The 26055-nt window shown below is 43.5% G+C and overlaps 1 protein-coding gene across 10 annotated transcripts in view; it reads right to left on the bottom strand.

Moving 5' to 3' along the window:
- The window catches only part of LOC114865468 (CMP-N-acetylneuraminate-beta-galactosamide-alpha-2,3-sialyltransferase 1-like), a 43315-nt gene that overhangs the window by 7039 nt on the left and 10221 nt on the right, over nt 1-26055 (bottom strand). Inside the window, exons 1-7 of one of the 10 annotated variants that reach the window (XM_055512825.1) lie at nt 16174-21869; nt 15531-15695; nt 14908-14962; nt 14613-14780; nt 11191-11221; nt 10615-10922; nt 8568-8761 (exon numbers count right to left, since the gene is read on the bottom strand). In XM_055512825.1, coding sequence (XP_055368800.1) covers nt 8568-8761; nt 10615-10922; nt 11191-11221; nt 14613-14624 — 545 coding nt within the window. In that variant the 5' untranslated portion in view covers nt 14625-14780; nt 14908-14962; nt 15531-15695; nt 16174-21869. The other 9 variants (XM_041072808.2, XM_055512824.1, XM_055512823.1 and 6 more) reach the window with 9 other exon arrangements.

Below are 26055 nucleotides of genomic sequence, written 5' to 3'. Positions count from 1 at the left end.
CCGTTTTCCATCATGAATGGAGGGAGGGAGGAGAAACACTGAGTTTCTTTGCTTTGGTTCCTGCTGCATGTGGCCTGTTTATTTTCAGCAGGCTCACCTCAACAATCCGGGCTTGTGCCTCTGAGATAAATATGCAATGTGCAAAAATGATTTAGGTGCATGGTGCATTTTTGAATGTTGGGTTCTTGTAACTGCTGAACTGGTAACTACAGCTTCTGGGAATTAAAATTGCTTCGCAAATAAAATGTTATTATTCATAGTAAATATAAAACTAGGAGGGAGAGAAGATGAAATGTTGTGTGTATATATATATATATATATATATATATATTATTTCTCTGGTTCACTAAGCTTAAATGCTCAGTCAGTTCCTTTCAGAACAACACGCTCACATCACTTCCCACGATGTCGAATGTCAAAAGCTTCTCTCTGTGAACTTTGCCTTCCCGTTCTCACGCCTAAGGCGCCGGCGATGCCCCGGCAGGGCTGCTCGGCTCAACACGTCCAGAAGCTTGCCCACAGCCGTGGAAGCATCCTGGTCAAGCGATGACTCCACCGGACTTTGAGCTTAGGAACAAAGACACCTCGGTGAGGCCGGGCACAAAATAATCAGGATCAAGTTGAGCGAGGAGCCAAAATAAATAGGGCTTGGAGGATTCTTTTTTTGTGACACACAATGCCTGCCTCTTGTGGGAAAGCCTGGGAGCCTGGCGACGTGCAGCCACGCTCCTCCCTGTGCAAACGCCTTGCTTAATTACAGTAATGACGTCGCTGCTGTACCTGAATAAGAGGGACATTAATCAAGTGGCACAATATGATCCCCAATGGGGCAAAATGCTGTATATTACAACTGGAAAGTCCATAGGTTGGTTTTGTTCCTGTATGTCAGATAAAGTCACACATAGCCAGGTTTGCCTCTATATTTTCTTAATATATTTTAAATGTATTTTAATATTTCAAGTATTCTTTTATCTGTGTAAGATATAAAAATATATGTTAGGTTTGCACTGGTTTTCAAACTCAGTCTGACTTTAAAGCATGCGTCAGAACTACAGGATCTGAAATGTTTAGACCTTAAAGTCAACCGAGTGAATTCGGGACCCGCTCTATTCTACCACAAAGCTCCTTTTTAACCCTAACAGCAGCATGTTCTAATAATATTCTTGTGCAACGTGTATACTGTATGTTGCTCTCTCGTTGGTTTTGGAAGACTAGAAAACAACATTGCGCTAATATACAACTGTTAAGTAACAATGTTTTTCATTTTTACCTTAACTTCCCTTTCCGCTGTTACAGTACATGACATAATTGCTATGATATAGTAATAAAGGCTGTGAGATGAGGTTGAATTCAGTCAGCAGAACGATCAAGAGACCAAACGAATCCAGCGATTAGAGGGAAATCCTCTCCACCGGCAGTTTTCATATATCGATTCATGCAGCACTATTGTTTGATACACTCCAAATTAAATCAATTATTCAAGCTTCCTGAACACAATGGAAATAAATACTGGACTTTGATCTTCCCACCACAAACACAAAGCACAATAACAAATTGTGACTTTATTTCCTATATACTCTACCTCTAAATACTGAAACTACAGTACTTCCTTTACCAAGCTGTATTCCTATGTCAGAAGAGAAAAACACATTTTCAGACGCAGCTTGAATTTTATTTAACCACTTCTTGTGTTACTCTAAGGCTCCTCTTGAGATTTGTAATAGACTGTACGGTTCTTGCTATTATTCACTGCAGGGGTCAATGCTATGATAATATGAGTCTGCAAGGGCACCCGAGAAGTTCACTTGAGCCGTTAAATGGATTCTGTGGGCAGCTTGTTCGCTTAATCACGCGGGGGTGTGTGGTGTCAACCGCTCTAAGGAGGCAAATATTTCAGATTGGTTTAATCAAGATTCAGCCTTTGCTTTAACACCACCCAGGAAATGTTTACCAGACGAACTAGAAGAAAACTGGAGATGTTTTGAAATCTCATCTCACAAACTAAGCCGTTTGGTCATTCAGTGGAAAGTGGGAATTCTTTATCCTGAACACACAAAGCTTTTGCTCATCAAACACCAGCTCTCTGTATCGTGTCATAAGAAACAAATACTCACAGCTGAGACTCAGACTAACATCCAAAGCACAGAGCTACAACAGGGAAATTCATGAAGATGAGGGGCCATTTTACTGATAGGCAATTTCTTGAGAAGTGTTGAACCGGGGCTACAAATGTAAAGCGCTGCATCCATTCACTTCTTTAATTCACAAGTCAAGCTAAAATATGAAAATGTACACAGCAATGACTCACATGAAGACATTTCAGCAGCTTTTCCGGACACAGCTTGACTACAGATTCACCTTGGACATTAGAGGGTGAATAATATCGAGCCACAGCACTGAAAACGCCAGTAAAAAAGAAACAGCCATTAATGAAAACTTGCTCATGCAGGCGTTTCAATGCTTATTATGCTTCATTGGTTCATTATTGCTCAGTTTAGCACCGTTCTGCGTAACAGGCGTAATATTGCAGCTCACCTGGCGGCGCGCGGATCGTGAGCTGCTGTTTATGCAAAGGCTTGATCTCCTGGAGTGAAATCAGGCCTCAGCGCGTGTTTGAGGAATGGTAAAATAAAAGTCTGCCTCGCAAAGACGAGCACGAGCCCTGAATACTAACGTATAACTAACTGCTAGTGGGGGTGGAAAGAGGATGGAGGGGGAGCAGACATTAGGCCGCCTGGCGTTCATCCATTTCCTCACTGGCAGAAGACAATAGATGGAAAAACGCTGAACTTAAAAAAAATAATCTGTGTAACAGTCAGGTTATAGGACAGTGATGTATGAACACTGCAGTTTATACAGTAAACCACATTAACAACACTGGTGTGTTCAGCTCAATTTGGTATCAGTCCAGTTTTGCTGCCAACTAGTTCTGGTTATTGGTCTGTAAACATGTTACCAGTGAACAGACGTCTCATTCTTATTGCCTCCTCTAGAGCGAGCAACGTCTGCCGCCTCGCCCCCACTGCACCCGCATGGAACAAAGAATCGGAAAGACCTCATCATCGCATCAGCTGCAAAGCCACATTTTCCGAAGATCGGTTCTTGTGTAATATTTTTATATTAAGTGGCAGGTCGTACGTATCTCTCACACTGAAGCGCGCATTTCATAACATCTTAATAAGCTTAGTTAATTGCAGTCTGACTATCAGGCTGCGGATCAGTCGGAACAGGCTGTGTTGGCTAATGACTGAGAGCTACATCACTAATACCCAAAGTCAGACATGAAGACATGATCAAGACCGTTTTGTGAAAATGATCTCTTTGTTCTTCCTCTTTAAAGAAACAGAATAAGACTTTAAAAGGTGATTAGTATCACCTTTAATGTCAAGGCTCTCTGACATTAACCAGCAGCGTGTTTATGATCATTATTATGATCATTATTCACTAAAGCCACAGAACCAAGTGTTCCCTGTGCTTCGAGGAACAGCCAGGTCAGCTGCAGCATGCGACTCAACGGCCGACTACCGCGGTAAAGGTCACATTATTTCTGTTCCGTCTGATTTCTCCGCTGCTCTTACCACCAAACCCCTGATTTAGAAAACGCCTACAGTTACAGCCGCCTCACAGTCGCGCTGAGAACTGAGCCGTGTGCAGCTTTTCACTCAAGACGAGCTGAAGACACAGTTTTAAAGCTTCAGGGCTTGGTAATTAACTGGGTGAATATTAAAGTTGTGTCGTGGTCTGTGTTAGTCCTGCCTGTGAGCTACGGGTGAATCCCATCCATCTGCTTTCTACGTGCAGACTGATAAGATCCCAGCATCCGTGCGCTGTGCAGCACAGACGGAAGGATTGTCCAATAACTGGAAGCCTTGGGGGTTAAAAGCAGCATGTTACAATCAGCTCTTGATCTAAGAGGTATCCGGTGAAGAGCAAGCTAAGGAAGATAGCTCACAACAAGTGGCCTTCACTGCCTTCAGGCCTATGCTCAATTAAACACATTGTCAAACTGATTTTTAAGCGATGAGTAGGGCTCTTATACGGTGGCAGGACCGCATCCAACAGTGCAGGGGCAGAGCGAGGCATGATGTGAGAGCGTGGCTGCAGGGGTTCCCCGGTGCCGTCAGCGCGGAAGATGCCCACAGCGATGCGAATAATGGAAGGAAGGAGGAAGACAGATGCTCGCAGGCTGGAGGGGGGTGGGGGTGGGGGGCGTTTGTCGGCTCAGGAGCGTGAGGGAGGGAGGAATAGTGCACAATTACACAGGTAGTGATGCCGACCTGCTAACTGGGAGAACTGGGGGAGCTTCCTTACAGTACAATGACTCTGTGTGCAGACACTAAACACACAAATACTGTTTATAGTAAAACAGGATGTATCTCTACACAGCTGCGAGGCTTGTAAATCTGTGTTTTCAGTCCTGGACTTAGTTTTGAAGCATGGCTGACGTATTGTAGTTATTCTATGAGAGCTGTGCTTCTTTGATTCTTCTGAACATGAATGTGTGTGTGTGTGTGTGTGTGTGTGTGTGTGTGTGTGTGTGTGTGTGTGTGTGTGTGTGTGTGTGTGTGTGTGTGTGTGTGTGTGTGTGTGTGCATGTGCGTGCGCGTGTGTTGGGATTTTGATTGAAAAGCCTGAGAGCGTGGAAAGAGAAAGACAGACAGGCAGGACGGAGCTCCTGTTCAAGCGCTGTGAATTTAACACAGACGGACTTTTACAGGCCACTTTGTGTCAGTTCCAGTTGTGATCCGACTTCGGACAGACAGGTTTTAAATACGAGAAGCTCGGCTCCAATGTAGTAGGCGTCCGCCCTTTTATCCAGCCTCTTTACTTTGCTACTGTATGTTTCCTGTCTGAAGCCTATTTTTGCATCTGCACTTGGAAGAGAAACTGATTTGTGTGCTGCTCTTTGACCACATAAAAATAGGTGATTTGTGTTAGATCGACGTTGCTAACGGCCTCCATTATTTTCTTACCCAGCTAATGAAAACAACACAACAATAAAATAAAGTCCCTGGATGACTGTGAACGCATCACAGACAGTGAAGACCTTTATATCATCACACTGACTATGGGGATAATATTGTAATATCTTCTGTCTATTTAAGGTGTGAGGAGCGAAGTCAGACTTTGAAGTAAGAAATAAAACTACCCGCTTGACTCCCTTTACCTCCTTCCATCAGGTATAAACCCACCTTAAGTAGCTAAACGCTCCCGTCTTTCACTATATTCGCCTGCTTTTACGCTTTGAAATGATCAAAGCACACATTAATTTCAGCAGGAGGAAATGTTCACTATTTTATTATTCTTTTATTCCTTGCAGCTTGAAAAAGAGACATAATGTTTTTGAATTAAAGCCACTAAATGGATATTGGATGGGTGTGTGGGAAGCCAAAGAGGCAATCAAAGCCCTGAACTCCATTGTGCTTTCTGCCATGAAAACAGGATTGATTGTAGGGTGAATTGGATACAAATAAAGATTAAGTCTTAATTGGAAACTTAAGTAATGATTGATCCTTGAGAGCTGCTTACAGTGTGCTGTAATAATGATAAAAATGAAAAAAAGCAACACAAACACAAATAGTTTATCGCTTGATCTGACCTTAGACAGATGTTGTTTATGGGCTCTGCTCTGACCAAACCATAGTAGTAATAACCCTCTCACACACACAGAAAAGACTTCATTCCGTGACTCTTGTAAAGGGACTAACATTACTAGTTGGTAGGCAAACTGCGAAGGCAGCTAAAGCTGGAAATCCCCACGTTAAAGCCGGTTTCAAACAGGGATTCCAGGTCTCAAACGATGAAGCGATTGTGCCCGCAGAGGTTCGTTCCACGGGCTGGCTTTAAGATCCATCTATAATGAAGTTATTTGCAAGGGGTTTACATCATCATGTAGAATGTAAGCTTGACTGATCCTCAATCCAGCAGAGTAAATATGACTGATGAGACAATCACACACCCGAGGCAGCCCAATTCATTTCACATGAAGTGTGCTGGTGCACCCATGGAGCAGACAGAGGGAGGCCTGAGAGTGCTGGTCACACTCACTATTCCGTCTTCAAGGGATGGGAAATTTTACAACATAAATCCTTCTTTGTCTGGATTTGGAGGAGCCTCATCTTTTACATCGGCCAATGAGTGTAAAATATAACCTGCACACCTCCGTCTTACAGCGCTTGTTTCCCAGTGTACTGTAGCTCAGGTGACCTTTTGTCTCAGCACCGCTGATTCCAACCGAGCTGGACGGCAAATGTGAGGCCCCGGCTAGAATAAGGGGGATCAAACTGTTGTTGGAAACGACTGCGCTAATAGAGGAGTAATTATTCTCGCCTCGGTGCCGTCCCCGTCATCTGATAATTGAATCGGTAGACAACGCCATGCCTCTGTCACAGCAGGGGGCTGGCGGAGTAGATAAGTGGCGCTATGTAACGTTCCACAGCAGGTTAACAAAGACACACTGTGATAGATTAGGAGCCACGCAAGACGTCTGCATGAAATTAGCTCTTGGCTTATTGGACACTCATGAATTGCTTTGGTTCCTCTGCTGACCATCAATATTAACAGTTCCTCATTTACCCACAGCATGGGTTTCGTATTAGTGCGCGTGCAGGATATTACAGAGGTTTCATCTTCCTTCTCACTCGTTTCAGGACGTTCTCCCACTTAAAGTTTCATTCATATGACATGAATAATTAAAGTTCATATATTTGAATCAGGACCTTAAGTATGTAGAAGGAGCTCCTAAAAACAGAAATGTCACATTTTGTCACAGCTGTTATTTCAACGGTGTGAGGTACGTTTTTAAAACTGAACTCGGCGTTGGCCCACGCCCAGCGTTAATGTTCTCTGGGTCTGGGGCTGAAGGTATTCCTGTCTGTAAAAACTCAGTTGCCATGGCTACAGGCGTAGCTGTTTATGGCGAGGTTAGTACAGGATCACTCTAACTAAACTCAGCTGTTATTTTCTAACTAAAATAAAAGTCGGGCAGAACCACTTCAGCTTCAATGTCAGCTCTCAGCCTCGGCTCTGACGTTCTTCAGCTGTGTGTGGAGAAACCTGATCATTGTGTTAAATTCACGAAGCAGATTCAGGCTGCAGGCTTACATTTATTCACTATTCATTTGAAATATAACTAGTTCTTAGAGAGAATAGTATTGGCATGAATTGCCTTTAGGTTGTTAATGATTTGATTTGACTGTTTGTTCGGTGTCTTTTGGCCACTTTTGTCAAGCAGCTGCAAAGATCCTTTTTATAATTTCAATTTCACCTCTGCAATCTGCTGAGCAAACTGATGCTGTTCAATATTCATAATAGTCTATAAAGAAGGCTTTAGGGGATCTCAGTGAATTGCATTGCACAGAGGTCCTGACTTGTGCTCAAAGTGACTGGACCGTGCTCCTCCATCATTCTAGAGCTGGTGGGCCACTGGTTTGAAACACTGAGGATGATAATGACTGGTTTGTGCTGACGCTGGCAATGTGTTTATTCTATAATGACTTCTGTCACTGCACTTCCTGCTTAAAGCAGCCATTTGTGTGCAGACGCACAGATTGAATTTTTATTTCTTGGGAATACCACGCTGCACGTTTCTGCACACGCAGTCGTCAACTCGATTTACGGATCAGCATGTTAAACAACAATTGGCTAAACCTCAAACCTGTGACTTGCCTCAGCCTGGTTTGTAACAGACTGTTTATTTATCATTTAACATCCAAACTAGCTGAATTATCACAAAAGCCAACAGTGTGTGTCACACAGCGCTCGCTAAGCCATTCAGAGGACGCATCCTTGTTGTGCGTTCAATTCAATATTTCTTAGTGGTGCTTCAACTGATGTGACAGATCACAGAAGGACAACCTCATCTTGTTTCCCGCCGCCCTGAGGAACGGGGTAAACATCTGATTACCCAGAGTCTTTTGTTTTAATCGCCTTTGCTTTGTTAAGATAATTTGCCTCAGTGTTTACAGAGAGCAGAATGAGGGTGTGTGGAAATCAGCCGACCGCACCGGTCCACTGATTGCATGCTGGGATGCAGCACAAAATAATGTGGTAGACAGACGAATCAGAAAGGAGAACACAAGCTTTTGCTTGAATTAACCAGTTGATTCGAAGAAGAACTGTAAACTGTGACAATGGTAAACATATATTATGATGAATGCGGTCTTAGTTTGGTTATTTCCCTAGATGATCACTTCATGTCGCCTCCTCTCTAATAGCATCAGCAAGTCAATGCAATATCCTCAGCACACTTGATGTTTAGCTCTCTGTGTGTTTGTGTCAGTTGTTTATTGAGGTTTTATGGCAGACAGTGCTTTCCACTGTGATGTGTTTAAAGCTCTGACTGACACAAATAAACCTCAGATCTCATGCATATATGCAGACTTATAGCGGTTTGTTTCTATGAAAGGCTTCCTAAAACTGGATTTCAAATAAACTGCAATGTATCGCCTAGTTTAGTATCACAATATACTGAAACAGATGGAATCATATTCTGTGGTCAAGTGGGTCCTGGACCACCTCATCGCAGATGTGTGTTACTGTGATTAAAGGCTGAAGCACAAACTGACCTTATGATGAAGTCGCAGGAGTCAATGGCGTTGCCGTAGCGGGACCCCTTCAGGTTCCCAGAGTTTCCCACCACTGCACAGGTCCTGCAGCGCCCGGGGCCGGCGTCCATGTAGAACACCTCATCAGGGATGACTTGGAAAAGCTCCTCCACCACCTCGCTGAACTTGTCCGGCTGCCCCTCCGACTGCAAACCCTGGCGAGATGGAGCAGACATGTCTCAGACAGAGCCGCAGCTCCGGGCCCACTTTAAGTAGAAGTGATTGAACAAGGGCAGCAGAGCTCGAGACGCCGAGCGCATTTCTGAAATAACCTCAGGGGCGGCTTAGCTCCGTCTACAGAGGCTCGTTTGGCCCAGTGTTCTTCTGGTGGCTTTGAACTCGAAGAGACAGTAAATAAATGCAGAAATGTGTGGTACATACTGTGCCGCGGCAGATGTAAACAGGCTTAACACAAAATGTTCAAAAATAAGAAATATTTATATCCTAAAATCACTTTTTATTGACAAGCAGTTTTAAAAACTACCATTTGTCTCATTAAAATTAATAAGCTTTTAACTAAATCTTCTGAATTTTGAAAATGAGACATTTGAGCTCTAATGGAAATTCAAATGGAAAGCGCTGACACCTGGAGGTCGCGCCCTTGCCTCGGAGCAGCGCGGGGCCAAAACCATCTGGCGAGTTACAGTTGATATTTGACACTCGCCTCATCAAGCTCCTGGTGAAAAGCACTTCCTGGAATGAACAGTGACAGGAGGCAACCTTGCAGTGATTTTTCTATTTTTGTGTCTAATTGGACATGGTGTGAGGTGAATGTGGGAATACGTAAGGCACTGGATGCCTTCCAGCAAACGAGACAAAGGTAGAGGATAATTGTGTGACATAAATTTCGAAGGATGTAATCTAATAATGGAGTGTGCCGGAAGAACAGTGTATATTGGTTTGAACAACGTTTAAACATAATTGGGTTTATTACAGATATGACATCTAATTTACAATGTAGTTGATTTAAACGAGGAATCCTCCATAAAACACTCAGATAGCCATCCTATCCATTCCTTTTATGTTTTGGGGGGGGTTTGTGGTTTCTGCTCTAGAGGTAAATGGAGTTTCATCAGTGTAATAAAGAGCGTTTCAGTTTTGAGCAGTCATTTAAAAGTGACAGTCACTGGACAAAAACCACAAGCTTCAACTTTTCCTTTTGACTGCTGTTGTTCGATGACTTGATTTTTGACTTCATGGGAAATCACATAAACTCTAGCTCCAGCTCCACAAACATAATTGTACTAAGCTCATGTGAATCTTTTGTTAGCTTCTTCCTGTTCCTCCTAATAAACATTCTCAATAACTCAATAACTCCACAATGACAAAACAAGGCCAGTGAAGCTCAGGCTCATAGGCGCCCTCTTTTAGATACTGAATCGATTCTAAAGCATACTAATAATTGAATGTTCTACTACACAAATGCATGTAATATAGCACTAATCATGCTTCCATGTGTCCACTGATTTCTCATAATTGGATGATGCTACATTTTGCTAAATCTGTGCATGTTGTTTATTACCAAGCAGCTCTGTGCACCCCAGCAACTCTGTTTGTACTAATAAAGCATTTTAATACATATTCTTGTATAAGGATAAAGTTGAATAATATTTGCAGGATGGGAACAAACAGCAGTGAAGAAGTAATAAAATGTAATCTATAAATGTACATTATAAAAAATATTGGTCTTCATCTCTGGATTTGGGCGAGATGGTGAGTGCAAAGAATTTCCATATCCACCATCTCACTTGTTAAATGTGAACAAATTGTGCGTGGGAGTCGGCCTCACAACTTGATCCCAGTGAAGATCCCTCGGATTGGAAACAATAAATGTGGGAGAAACAATCCCTTTTCAGAGCGTTGTAGCAGCCTGTGATGGTTTCTCTCTATTCATGATCTGTCTTCTTAGAAACTCGTCTACTCTCAAAGGCACAATGTGTGTTTTTTGCCCCAATCCTTTGTGGGTATAACACCACAAATCCCCTTAAGCACACACTCTGAGTCTTACCTGCCACCATTTAAAGGTTTCATCAGTGAGGACACTATTGTCCCTGGTCATCAGAGGGCGGATGGAGTGATTGAAGCGCTCGGTGAACCAGGGGTCGTCGTCCGGCTCGGTCACGCACTGTCGGCAGGCGCACAGGCCCTTGTTGAAGAAGTGCACGTACTTGAAGAAGTAGAGCGACGGGTCCCAGCATGTGTAGCTGAGAAGGGTTGTGAACGTAATAACGCAAAACAGCACAGCGGAAATCCGGATTTTCCTCCACTTGGGTAAAGGCATGTCGTCACCGTCGCAATCAGTTGGCTGGAAACTTTCTGCGCGCAGGGGACAAAAAGAGCATCATAATGAACCTGGAGTCCTTAAGGTGTGGGGAAAAAGCAGAGCTCACAGCTCGGATACATCACTGCTGTCTACGGAACTTGCAAAAACACAGTGTTCTGTAACTGGTTGTCCTTCATTAAATCCATCCGTGTGGCGTCTTCTGGAGATTGATATATGTACATCCACTGTGTCGCTGTGTCAGTCTGGTGGTTGGTTTATAAGATTCTGATAGTGTAACTGGCTGCTCAGGTGTTGACTCACTATTAATGACGTTCAATCCTTCATGACCCACCTAGAAGACAAATATAAAATACGAGAATGATTGTGACACATACGGTTTATGGAACATGGCCAGAACTTTGAGTACTTTAAATAAACAGTGTTCCTGTCATTTTCCATTATGTCACGTTGGTGTGTTCTTACTGTAGATGAAAATCTGTAATATCTTTATCACTCAGATCATAAATTAACCTCAATTATTCTAATCCACTGTTATGAAAATGTCATTAACGCCCCTTTCATGCCTAGTGGTCACTACAGTGGGCAGCCTGAAGGGAAATAAAAAGAGGTTCTCATAATTCATGCATGAGAGGGTTAAGTGTTGTACAAAATAGGACAAAATGTATTCTATTCAAATTCAAAGCATCTTACTGATCGTCAGGCAGATTGCTTCAAATCTGGAGGGTCCTCACAGGAGAAGTCACCTTGACTGAGGTCTCCGTCACCAGCATTTAACTGAAGACACATCCATGTGTCATCTGCATATAAATGATATGGATATTAAGTAACAGTAGAGGAGACAATAAAGGCTTATGAATAGAAAATACCTATTTTTAAATTACATTTTTAATTGTGTTTACAGCTAGTTTAAAATCATTTCACATAAACACATTTGGAGCAGAACCTATTGTTTGTCCTTGACTCTGTGTGACAGGGCTGTGGGGCTACATCTGACAACGAGCCTGTTAGACCTACAGTACTATAGAACCTTTACAGGCAGTTAGAAACCTGCGTCAGAATGAAACTCCACAGGGGAAAAAATCCCTGAAACAGGGATTTTTTTTTAGAGCCCAGCTTTTCACAACTGACAAAGCAGGGAGACCTCTTGGGGTTTCATTCCGTACATGAAAAGGCCACCTCTGCCTCTAAACGGGGTCTGTTTTTTATTCCGAAGAGCAGCGGAGTTTAGGATTCCATGAACGCGTCTATATTTAGCTAACTGCAGACACTATCGTCACCCCACAGGAGGAAGAATACACCTGAAGAATTAACCCCACCAAACCCTTTGCTCTCAGTGAGTCGTCCACATAGAAGATTTGTGGGACACTCCGTGACTACGCTAGAAAGGCTGTGGGTCTTTGCTGATTAGAAATTGATCAGGCCCTTCAAAATCCCACCCTAGAGGGGAGCGAAGAGCAGAAACAACATAGTAGCTTTCCTGTTGGTTTCATTCCTGCAATCGGAGCACAAAAAGGCCTCTTGGAGCTCCATCATTCACGGCCCTCTGTGAATTAGCATGCAGCCCAAGGTCGCTTATTGTCTAATGCACCAACTTTCACAAGGACACCTGGGGACACTTTAAATGGGCCCTTGGATGAACAAGTCTGTTTCTGCATTAACTCCACTCAGTTTGAAGCCTCCTGACGTTAACAGATGGCGACTCGCCCTCTTCTGCCGAACGCACCTCATCGCCTCATGCACCCGACCCGGTCCGGTCGAGGGCCGACAGCCCCCGGCAGCTGATCAAAGTTCGTCCAGCTGAGACAGCAAAGTGTCTGTTCACGGCAAGAAAGGCAGGAGAGAGAACAGAGAGGAGCCAGAAGGAGAGAGAGAGGGAGCGATTCTTCACCCTAATCTTCCCTTTTGAGAAGTCATCAGCTTTGCCGGCTGTAGTTACAGTAAAGGCTTTTCGGTCTGTGTTCGGCGGAAATTGTTTTTTCTCGCCAACTTGTGTCTGCTGCTCGCAAGCAATTTAAGGAATCAAAATAGTGCAGTTGTGAAAAGTCCTGCGTGTTGCACAGTTTAAAGACATATCTCTACCGAGCTGAGGGACTGCACGTCAGCGTTGTTCTAATGGAGACAATACTAATAGAGATGATATGAATGGCTTGCTTGTCTTAATAAGAGCACAAAATAACATCACTATTAAAGCAAACACAAGGGTCGTGTCCTCGCATTACAGCTTTAGCTTGTAGCGGAGAGACACGTTATTAATAATCTGACTCTGCCTAATCATAAAACTAGTGGGGAAGTTTATTACCAGAGGGACGTCAGCTTCATTCTCATCATCATCTTATTTCATCTTTAAATGCTCTGACTGAAATGTGTCACTGTTTGTCCCGAACCTACAGTACCACAAGAACCAACCACGAGTTTTAGAGAACCTTGATTAAGGATAAATAATATGTCAAATGTAGAGATACAAATATCCTCTATTATCAGGATTCAATCCAACCGGCACACAGGATGAATGAGATGAGATGTTACAGGTGCCGGAGCTGGGGAGGAATCCAGAGGGATTCGCTGTGAAACTTTACTGCTTTATAACTAATAATATCACTGAAATAAGAAAACTACTGTGACAAAGCTCCAGATTTTACGTTTGATAGCATCATATCTACGAGTCTTTGTGTCTCACTCTCTGGCGTTGACGGAGAGACAGCGTGTTTCATTTCCACTGACGCCGTCTGCGAGTTAGCGCTTTATTTTAATAAAAGGAGAAGCGTGATTGTGTTTCCCGCTCGAGCACATGAAGAGGATAGAAAACGTAATAGCGCGAGCAAGGACGAACTAGAGGATTTTAAAAATGGAAAAAGGTCTACTCACAGATATGAACGTGATGTTTCTGCATAACAGAGGACACATACGGCTGCTGAAAAAGCTGGAAACTGCCTGTGACCTCTGGTTTAGTGAAATTCTTTCAAAACCCCGTTGCTACATTGATAGAACAGATGATGCAGTGCAGTCTATCTAAAAGGTGTTTATTTGGGCAGCGTACCACTCGGAGCGAAAGAGGCTTTTATTTGCTCTGTATTATTTGTACAACAGGGATGGACTTTGAGGCGTGTGAGGTATCGCTGTACGTGTGTGTGTGTGTGTGTGTGTGTGTGTGTGTGTGTGTGTGTGTGTGTGTGTGTGTCACAGGGTAGAGGCCTCCACTCGTCCACTACCGTTAGTGGGCAGTTTTAAATTACAATAGTGTTTCATCTTCTTTGTTTCCTCTGCACATAAAAAACTTAATCAGCGTTGTTAATCAACTACATATAAAAAAAAATCACACGTTGAAAGAGAACAACCTTGATCAAGACAGTAAGAACAGTCCAAATAGAACCACACGATTTGGTTCTATTTGGACTGTTCTCTGCACTAGACCATTACTTTATAATAGAAATATATCTTCTATATGATATTTATGCCATTATGAAACACACCAAATATGTAGGATGCCTATAAAAAAAGTTACGACTTGTTGTAATGAATGCATGCAAAGCATGGTTATTGTCACATCGTTACTGACATTAGCAGCAGATATTTGTCACATTCTCTGCTTGGTTTATGTCCTCTTTGCCTTAGTTCAAATGCCATTAGCATAAATCTAATGGACCTTTACCGTTCGCCCCGGCCCCGCCGCTGATTAGATCTCTACTTTTAATACAGCAAAACCGTATTATCCGCTCACTTACACCACGTCTCATTGCATTTCCTCTAATTACCGCCGTCTCCTTGTTTGTCGCGTCCTTCGCAGCAGACTGGAGCCACGGAGTTTCCCCCCAGTGAGCGGAGCGGCGCGAGACGAACCTTCACCGCAGCACGCCCGCACGCGCGACGCCACCCACACAGGTCACGGGCAGCTTTGAGAGGCAAATAACGCAACTGTAACACGACTGTTATGACGTAAACCTGCACCAAGTCCAAAAACAAATTGACCGCACAAACGCAAATAACAAAAAAATATATCGTTTGTATGCTTTCACATACCTGTACAGAACAGAAAAACAAAATCCACATCCGTGGGATTATCTGCCACCTGTTCCTGTATGCACCAACACAGACACGTAACTCGAGTTAGCTTGTTTCGTCGAACTTAGCTAGCAACAGGCCATACAGTAATAACCAACGGTTATCAAGTGAAACAAAATGCTTGAAAATCAAAGGCATCAATATGTATGCATAAAACAGTAGTAACAATGATAATGGCAATCAAAATCCATACATTTCACAATTTCATATGGAGACACACTACAACATTACCGAGAGAAAAAAAACAAAAATACCAAAGAAGAAATAACTAGGAGGGCTCTTGTTACGATCAGGTATAAACAGCTATATTCATGTTACAACAGGATTTGGGGTAATTATAACAAATTAAAAAATAGCCAGGTTACATGAACACTATTGTATTATCATTGCTAAGGTGAGTTCACATACCACAGTGAACGCCAGCTTCAAATGCCTTTCAGTCAGTTACAGTTGTTGGGCTGAAGCGTAATTTCGATCTATTGCAATAAAATCCAAGTCGGGGCTGGGTGACAATGTGCGCCAAGATTTTAAAACGGCAGGCAGTGAGAAATAAAACACATGAATATGGTGATGAAACCAACCTTGACACGTGACGCGAGGCATAGGGGCACGGCGTGCTCGGCCCGGCCCAGTATCAGCCAGGAGATGATGTTCAGATTGGAAAACACCAGGACACACAGCAACCAGACTCAGGTGAAGGACGCTGCAGCTCCAGCCTACACTCAAAATTGGTTTTGATGTTTACTCTGCAATGGAAAAATCTCTAGTCATTTTCCGCGCAGTCAAATTCAATTTTTTTTTCGCGCTGCACTCGGACTGATAGCGAGGTGGACGGAATGTAAAGCAGCGGTGATTATTGATGCGAGTTGTCCTCTATCCAAAATGAAATGTGCGTGCCATTAATCATTAACGGGGCGGCCGGCTGAGGATGCCTCTAATGGAAGCAGGCCGGTTTCCACATTTGTCTATGATTTGTGTTCGCATCATTGTTTTTTATTTCCTTTAACATTTCCTGTATTTATCTCAGTGACTTGATGAAGCCGTTATGCCCGCTGAGAAATGTTTCCCTCACACTTCCACCGATACCTCGACGCAGCCGGGAAGGGAATGTAAAACAGGCCTCATTATTAATGTGTTTTGTCAAGGAAGTTCTCGGATCCGAAAGGCAACGTGTGTCCCATTAATCATCGCTGGGGAAGGTCTGGAAGCGTCGGGGGAACTAACCTCTTCCATTTGCATCAAATATGTCTGCGATGATGCTGATGATTCTTGTTCTTGTCTGTCCATTAAGACATTTTACTGCAGAGGAATCAATTTCCCCCCGTCATATACAGTAGATCTAAACACAAGTCACACGGCGAGATCATGTTCACATTCAACTGTGCCTCACAACAACGCCTTTGTTTCATTCCCGACAATCCGTGTTCACACATCATCCGAGATGGCACATCTGTCGCCGCACCAACAGTGCTTTCTCTTTCCTCCGTTCAAGGGTTCCTCTGTCAACGCGCGAACCACATCCACCGAGGACCCGCTCCGTCTCTGATCTTGTTCCAGATCCACTTCTGTGTTTGGAAACGAAAATCCGCTTCTGTCGAGAAGAACACGCTCTCCGGTGATGGACAGCTTAGGTTGCTTGTTCATACTAGAACATACATTTCTGCTTCAGATATAAGTACAGTGTCGTTAATCCTGTATACAGTATCTGCAGCCAATGTGTACCATTCTTATCTTTTAGTGCTCACTTAATCTTTCATCTGTTCTGGATGAAACATTATACACCATCTTTAATAACAACCTTCTCTCCCAACCTTGAAACATGAACCACGAGTGGGCACACTGTTCCAGCTGTAGCGGTTAAACCTCGTTTAGTGTGTGAGGTTTAACTTAAATCCACACTTTTAACATGAGCCCAGGTCTGTTCTTCATCTCTCCGACAGTCAGTCCCCGAGTTCGGTTGCTCCCGCTGTCTAGCTCCAGAGTGAAATATTGACACACCTTAATTAGCACCAGCACGAGTTCGACGTCGCCGTTTCCAGTTCCCAGCGAGACGTCTCAATATTTACAAGACAGATCGGCACAAACGTTTGGACGCGCGTCCACGATCCCCTGTCAGCCTCATTCCAACGACTGTTACTGAGCTGCTTTGTCTCCCTCCGTCAAAGCGTCCATTTCATGTGCCAGTGACAGAGCGAGGGATGCGGCAACAATGTGGAAGCTTGTGTAGGTGGAGATATTCTCCTTTGTTGTCACAAATTCCACTGGTTCCACAGTAGAAAGCCGTGAGAACTACACAATGGCTCCGAGACGTTTGATGTTCCTCGCGTTCAGACTCACTTGTACCAGACTAAATGCTACTTCGCTGCACTTTGCTTCATTGTGAAGCCAATATTCGCCAAAAGAAACACAGATGCTCATTCCACGCTCCTATTCAGCAGCTTGACAGAAACCCAGAGCTCTGTAAAAGTTCCAGAACTCGGCAGAATCGAGGCGGGGGAACAGATGGCGGACCTTTTCGGATGCAGTGTGTGGGATTAAGACAGTCTGCGTTAAATAACCTGAACCTCCCCGGGAGGAACGGCCGGCTCTGCCCTGTCTAATCTATTGCCACTGTGTTATCGGACCACTGCAGGTTGTTAATAACGCGGACCGCCCTCCAAGCAGCTGGGAGCAGGACGCCGCGCGGGGCTGTTGGATGGACCGGGAGCTCCGTGGCTGTCAGAACTCCACCAACGGGCGCTTTGTTTCAGCCGCAGCGTGAAACCAGTCCATTAACATACACCGTGGCATGACATCCCGTGACCTTTACTGCTCCTCTTGTATCTGCTACTCTGCAAAAAACACCGCCTCCTCACACCCACCAACAAAACCAAAGCTGCGTGTTTACTGTATGTACATGATGCAGCAAAATATGCAAAAGCGCCACAGCGCTCCTTGAACCGACATCACGTCAACACCACCACCTGATATTATTTCCGGCTTACACATACAAAATGTATAAAGCCTCTCCAGGTAGTGTTTACCCAGCCTCAAACTCCTGACACAACAAAAAAAAAAATGGCCCGAAGCGAACACAACCGCGAGCGTTCTGCCTGGAGTGTTCCGTCCTCTGAGCATCTATGAACTTATGCTGCGAGTCGTAGAAGATTCATCGTTGGGGCCGCTCCCACTGAAATGTGTGATTAGTTCCTTAATCACTGTGTCACCTGGAACAGATCACGGCTGCTAATGAGCTCAGTGCGACATCGTCTATTGCAGTAAAAATCTGGTTTAAAGTCTCTGGGTCTCTATGGAGTGACTGCTTCGTTGTTTATCAGGAAACATGTCTTCTTCAGAGAGATAAAGAAAAAGCTCCCTGACAGCGGACTTTAGGAAGCCGGTCAACCATTAAATAACCCGTCCATTACATCGCTTCAGAGCCCGACATCTTTTTACCTGAACGACTAATATGAATCCACAGACACAGACCGGAGTCACCCTTGCTCTCTGTTGTGTTATATCCTGTGACTGGGGTTTCATTAGATCCTTTCAGGTGGGACATAAGAAGCTCAAACTAGGGATGAGGAGTCAGATGAGTGATAAAAGGACGGGACCGTGAAAGGGCCGCTGGAATCAAACCAACGCTGGCCTCTTGGCAAGGCAGCCGCTAATCCAGGACACCGCGGGGACCTCCACTGCTGCTTATCCCTGCCCATGGCGCGCTCCATTTCTAAAGGCAGCTATCCTTGTGTCGCTATCACAGGCAGCTAAATGGGAGGATGGACTGTGGAGCTACTAGGTAACGGCATCATTCACCAGGGGACAGACGGGAGGGGTGGTCCTGGAGAAACGCAGCTCTGGTGGATTTAAACGCACTAAAATGATCAACACTAACCCAATTAAAGGGAAGAAGGGATGCAGTGATATCAATTAGATGTCTTAATCTGATTAGCTTAATTAAAGTAAGCAAGCCATTGAATTCAAGACTACTTTCCTCTCAGTCACAAGGCTCCCAACGCAGCCTGTGAGCTTTTATAGTTATGAGAGCGAAAGTCATAAAACATACAGGAATGTGTTATGTTGTAACGCCGTGATGCTGCAGAGCCAAGAACGAAATGAAAGGAAAAGAAACAGAGAGGAAGTCACAGAGAAGCTGCTTTAACGTATGAAGTCGATTCAGGCCCTTGGATCCATTACACCAACGCATTAGAGAACAATATATTAGAAATAACATTGATCCCACTGATTCCTTCTAATTCGGTGTCGCGGCTGCACGAAGGACCTGCGATGAAAAACTCCGGCATGACATCATCGTATTAAGGCCTGAGTCTTTGCATCACATGCGCAGCTTCCAGCTCCAGTGGACTAAGTGCAATTCACAACAAGGAAAGAGGATTCAGAGTGAAACCTCAACAGCTCATGCTGATTTCTACCAAACGCTTTTTGCTATTTCACCACGAGCTGAATTTCACTACAAGGGGAAAAGTCGGCGTTGAGAACTCTTCTGAAGTGAGCTGGTGTAACTCAGCGTAGCTGTGATCAGCAGGTGCTACAGTACATGGTGATTTGCCGGTGAACCACTGCGAGCGAGTGAGTGAGCGAGTGAGCGAGTGAGTAGCGAGTGAGCGGTTGAGCGTTTCCGCCCACGCGTTTCTCCTTTCACCCAAATTTCTTGCATCCCCGGCTCAACTCGGAGAGAACGCTTTTGCATAAATGTCAAAGCGAAAGTCAAACAAGTGCGTTTTATTCCGCAGCAAACAGCGCGGTTTTCCCCGGCTGAGCGGTGGGACGTGAGCCGAGGCCACGGGACGCGAGGTTCCTCCCGGGCGCTCTCTCTTGGCAGACATGTCGCTCACAAAACGAGGGATCAGGGCATCTAAATGTTGCATGTGTTGAAGGCCAGAGAGCTTTTCACACACTCCGCTCCTCTTTGGCGAACAAAATTATTCATGATGGACGCCCAGCGACTTCCGTGGCTTCGACGCAGTTTTATTTAAATGTCGTTATTTTGTAAATTGATTTTTTTTTTTTTTTAAGCTTTAAACTTTTAAAGTGCTCAGGGCAGAACTTACCGCGCCATGCACTTTGGGACTGAGTCGTTTGATTATTTTATGCAGTTCTTGCATAAAAGCTGTCACGTTATTGGACTCTTAGCCTACTTTAGCAAAGCTGACAAGGCGGATGTCGGTAAAATGAAATGCAATGAATCATGCTGAATTCAGACGGTCACATTATACCCTACATTGGTCTTGAGGCTCTCCTCAGTGTTGTTCTTCACCTGCCAAGAGAATTTAAGGTCAGATCAGTGTCAAATGCTTCATTATGGTGTCAGTAGGGCCCAGTTTGACTATTGTTTGGTTGGATGTCAAATATTTTCCTACACATGCAACAGTCCTAAGGTGCAAAAAACCCAGTTTTTCATAATATGGCTTTTTTACAGGTGCATTGTTAGGAATAATAATGAGGAATTTGGCTGAACCTCTGACTGGCTACAGGCCGATTAAAAGCCATTAAACCCTTCAGGCGTATGTTCAAAGTCATGACAGCTCAGGTGAGCCCCGCAATAGATGAGCCATTGAATCATTCAAATCACTGTCCCTGTGCATGTAATCCTTTAATTATCTGGATCGACTGTGGCTTAAAACAAGAAGCAGTGAAGGGAACCTCCACCAGCCAGGCTTATATTTTTATATTTGGTGGATACAGCATTAAAGGACCAACCCCTGAGCTTGAACTCGGACACAGCAGAGCTCCCCAGGGCTCCTATAAGGAACCTTCCGACCCTGCTGTCCTCCTTTGTCCTTTCTATATACAGCTTAACATTCTCCACTACAACGGAGCAACAGGACCACGGTCGACTACACAAGGCAGCTTCATTACGCAGTGACAACAGCCACAGTTGTGCTGAGTTTTCATTTTTACCATGCACACATAAACTGTGTTTTTCTCTAAAGGTGGATGTCTCACATTTATTAATCACTTACAGCTTCTTCTCTAGAGCAGCCTTTAGTTTGGTGTTAAATGCTGACTGTAGGTAAGTCATTTTATTCAAATATGTATGACTTAAAGCTATGTTGCCTTTACATTTTCTATCTTACAGGGCAGTTATATTTAGTTGAAATCATAATTTCCATCTTGACTATTAAGTTTTATTCATTGTAACCTCTTATCAATAACTACCTTCTGGCAGCGCTCTGTGCCAAGCAGGACAGAGAGGACTATTTTCAAGGTCTCTGCTTTAGACCCTGTGCTGTAAATGTACCAGAATGATATTTCCCTCAACACTGTAGAGAACATACAGTACACAGCTATAAATTCCAAACATTAATGCAGCATAAAAAATATGATCCTGTTTTCTGGCATAGCATGAACTCTCCCCCCTTAGTCCTACTTATATTAAAAGTCATATAATTATGATCCTCTATGCAACATAAATGTTGAGTTTGATGCAACCTACTGGTGGCGTTAGTGGGGAAAATTGAGTATAAAGACTCATCCTCTGGGGACCATGAATGTAATTAGTGAAGTAAAAACATTTTGGAGGCACTGGAGGAAAGCAATGGGATCAGTAGATTTCACACCCTCCGCACCATGATGCCTGGGCAGCACTTCATGGCATTTGTTACACAGCCTGCGACTATGTTGAGCACATTTATTTCTTGACTGATTGAGCTGATGACTCGGGTCCAGTACTTTACCTCCCGCCTTCTGTCCTCCAGATGAATGTGGAACACAAGGAGGGAGGCTGTCTTTGTTTTGATTGCTCGCTGTGCCTGCAGGGGGAGCTGTTTTGCATGCGTCTTGCATAATCTACCTTTGAATTAATCAGAGGAAAATTCTGAAATTTTCTTCAAGCGATGTAACATAAGCTTGAGGAGCAGCTCTCACCCTCTGGAGTAGGTTATTTTAATATTTAGCAGAAAATAGGGTATTTTTGTCACCGATCACTGTTTGGCACTTTCCTGGAGCCCAAAGTAGACCCTCAATGAACGTGTCCCACCACTAAGTGTGGCTCAGTGGTTCCAGCTGGATCCTTCTGGCGTTCCACGCATAAGCGTGTCTTACCTCCCCCTTAAATTAATTTTTAATACACCCCCAGTATCTGCCACTATATGCAACAGCCTTCAACCAATTATTCCCAACGAGCTCAGCCTTTTGCTTCCCAGAGCCCTGATCAATAGGTGGTTATAAGAGCCAGAAAGCATTCGACTGGCTTGGATCATGGATTAATATGTGAGATCAGGCAGATTCTGTAAAAAAGGATCAAAAGAGCAGCGTGTCTCTGTGTCATTAAAGCTCGTCTGGCAGCGACAGGCGCACGCGACACAATCTGATGGATGTAAACGCTGCTCATTAGTTATACTGTGTGTAATAATGAGAACAGGTGGAGTAATTACGTTTTTGTCATGGATTTATTATTTAGTATTAGTCGTCAGTGAAGGCTTTTCAAACTGCCTCCAGACCTCGGTTGTTATTGGAGGATATTTTGGAGCTTGCTCTACGTTTTGTATGATTGTTTGTCTGCGTATTCAAGGACTGGCCATCAGTGAGTCACAAGTGTGCACTGTGACATATTCCTTCATTACCATAAAAATAGGCACCGTAGTGCATTTTAAATTAGCGCCATCAACTTGTCTCGTGTGATTTATGTCTCTGGTAGGAACTCAGCTCGAGGGCTGAGTGCTGCAGCCACGACGTCGCCGGTGTGGGTTTAGGTCTTTTAGTGGGAATCGCTGTCAGCAAAATGAAAAATGAGTAAAGGCTTTGTTTCTTAAATTATATTTCACATGTTTCCATGTTTCTGAGTGCCTGCAAGACTGAGTATGAACACAGATGTTTCTATATTTTAGATTCTTCTACTGTTGAGTGTTTTTTTTTAAATTATTTGGTTAAAAATTACAGCCTCGTAAAAAAGTTAATGAAAAAACCTGCAGTAAATTTTCATTAGTATCTAGTGTAACATTCAGTGTCACACGCTGGGCATTGCCATTACTGTAAATACAAACTAAATGTAGTTCATTTCATTTTCTGTATTTCTCTCTTTATTCAATTTTGCATTACACACACAGACAGCAGGGAGTTTGACCATCCTCAATCACCCTGTTGATGTTTAAAGCAATAAACCAGATGGAAGATAGAAGCTATGGTGCTTCTGTGTGGTCGAGGACAGCTTTATTTTATATTTACTGTTCCTGTGGCAAGTCTGGAGTTATCTGGCTTGTAAAGATTAACATCAGCTATTTAAGAGACCCTGGCGGAGGAGAAATGAATCAGATGTGGGGATCTCAAGAGTTAATGTATTGCACATCTGCATTGTGTTTACCCACGATTAGGGCTGTGACCAACGAATATTTTGATAATCGATTAATCTGTCGATTATTTGTTCGATTAATCGATTAATTAGATTTAAAAATGTTTTAAAAATGATGTTTTACCTATTATAAATCCCTTATCGGGTTTTTTTTTTCTAACCAAATTTCCATTTTGACTCCAAATCTCAAATAAAACACAAAATCCAGTGTTTGAATAATAAAACTTCAATATCCAAAATATAAACAAACAAACGCAAGCACAGAGTTTTGTTCTGTTTTAAAGATCTGCAACAGCTCTATTTAACCTGACCCTGGTAGAAAACCCAAGTAGACACGGGAGAGTCTCCACAGAGACTCCTGTCTCCTTCAGGCTTTGAGGCAATAGCGACAACCATTAAAACATGTCCTCATATGTTAATGCTGCTGTTACTGTATTTGGTGCTTTTATTTTTTGTGTCTGCATCATTGTAAGTTAAGCTGTTCTTTGGTGGCGCCTTCATGGTGGTACTATGTAGCGAGCTACATGATTGTCCAACCAATTAGCAGGCCATCTAATCGATAACAGCAAATCATAATCGATCATTTCGGTCATCGATTATTATTGATAACAGACATACGTTGCTGCAGACATCCACACACGATCAAGAGGTACATGAGCGCTGCATGTGTGTCATCCACTCAACCCAACACACATGGACCACCTTCCTGATTCTGTCACTTTGTGTTTTGAGTGTTATGGCTGTTTATATATGTTTATTACGGTTGTATATCACGAGACAGTCACTTGTTAAAACGGGAAAGCGTCTGTCACAAGTTGCAAATACAAGCAAAGCTGGTATTTTATCAGGAAATCACTGCAAGTTATTGTGTTGCCAGTCTTTTGTAGTTAAGGGTAAAATGGGTTCATGATATATTTCTGGACAGAAATGTTACAACAGGGCGAATCCAGGTGATCACAACACCGGAGATAAGAAAAAACTCAATAACGGCGGCCTTATCCCTTGAGCTGATTACTAGCCTGACCTAATCTGACAGGGATTGTATGTGCGTCTACTTCGATGAAGAGAAAGTTAGAGGTGTGACTCACATCTTCATAGATCCAACAGTAAAGACGTGTTATTTTCCTTTTCTCAGTTTAGTTCATTTGATTAACTTGAGGTGAGGATGTGTCGGTTTCATTTCCTCCGCTCCGCGCTCTCCTCCGCTCTGATAAGCCGCGTCTGCGACACGGACTTCACAGACAAATTTAGCCGTTTGATCAACGAAAATGAAAACTTCACAGTTTGAAAGGCACGCGGGCGCCGGTTTGTGCCTCCGTTTGTGAGTGACGAGACGGAGCCCCTCGCGCCGCACCGCGCCGCTCGGCGGGTGAGTCCAACGCGGCAGCGAATCAAAGGTGCAGAGACACCACCTGCTGCAAATGCGGCGGAAGGAAGGTTCAGAGTGAAAATGGGACGTTTGATGGCCATCTAACACGTTATTATTACATTATTATGGAAATTCACAAGTCTACAGCTTAAAGCTAAAGCAGTAAGACTGACGTTTTAATCATACAATTATTGACCAACCTAATTTGAGTCACATTCTGTTCCATTCAATCAGGCCTGATACAGTATTTGCATTAAGAGGCCATGAAAGAGGCCAAAAACTCAAAGCACTTTGCTGGTTTAACAACTAAATCAACAACAGCAACAAATGGATGTATTTATAACCAAGACTGAAGCCACTTGTGCCGCTCAGTTGCAGACATCCTGTTTCTCTGGCGGTGGAGTCTTCTGCTCAATAACAGCAGCCCCCCTGGCTCCTACAGCTTTAATAAAATGAGACAGAAATCGCATGTTTTTAGGTGTTGAAGGACCAGATCGCTTGACTCAGATCACTGGCCCTGACTTAATAAAGTTGTAAGGTTGTGTCTGCTGCAGAATGAGCTGTCTGCCCAGGGACGGCTCTGACTCCAGGTCAACCTTCGAGGCGTTCAGGGACAGTCTGGAGCCCTGTCGCAGACAATTTAGTAGAGCTAATATACGGAGACTTCAAGGAGTTCAAGGAAATCAACAACAGATATATTTATTTTTTTTGTTTTATAAAGAATCACACCTGGGCTATATTTTTTGTGTAACAGTGTCAAATGTATGACTCTATACAAATGCTGTTGCTACTGTGGATGGAGGGGAGGAGTTCAGGTAAATACAATTCATGCCGCCGCGCCAGTATTTTTAATCTAAAGTAGTATTACAGTAATTGCTTTCAGAAACATTAGGTTTATTTTTTTATTTATGATATACTATAACACAGAAACGTTATCAGACTTAATTTGCTGTGTTAGTAGTGGTCCTGGATCCTCTAATGAAAACTATGGTCACATTTTTCATTGTTCTGTTTTTAAAAGCCTCTGATTGATTGAAGATGGGAATTGAAATATTCCTAAATTCATTACTGCAGCCTGAAACGCAATAAAATCGGTAATTACTGGTGGTACAGTGATGCAGTGGCAGGATCTTGCCAAGATCTGCAGGTTCCCCTGAGATGGAGAAGGAAGCTCATCAGGCCAGCAGCAATATGAAGAACTCCAGTAGGTATGATGCGCTGGAGCTGCACTCAGTGTCTCTAAATGATGTGGGCAGAATTAACCTGAAGTTCTAAAAGCAGGATTCCACATATAGGAGGGGATGTAAATGACAATCTACAGAATGCAGACAAGCGACTTCAGGATACTGGAGAGAAGCATGATTTGCTCAAGAGTTCTGCTGTGGCGAGGGATCGTGCTGCAAGGCTGCGGTCCGGGTAAAGGGGAAGATGAATGGCTCCGAATACA

This window comes from Betta splendens, chromosome 11 (assembly GCF_900634795.4).
Source record: "Betta splendens chromosome 11, fBetSpl5.4, whole genome shotgun sequence".
Lineage (NCBI taxonomy): Eukaryota > Metazoa > Chordata > Actinopteri > Anabantiformes > Osphronemidae > Betta > Betta splendens.
This window is presented reverse-complemented; position numbering and strand designations above follow the sequence as displayed.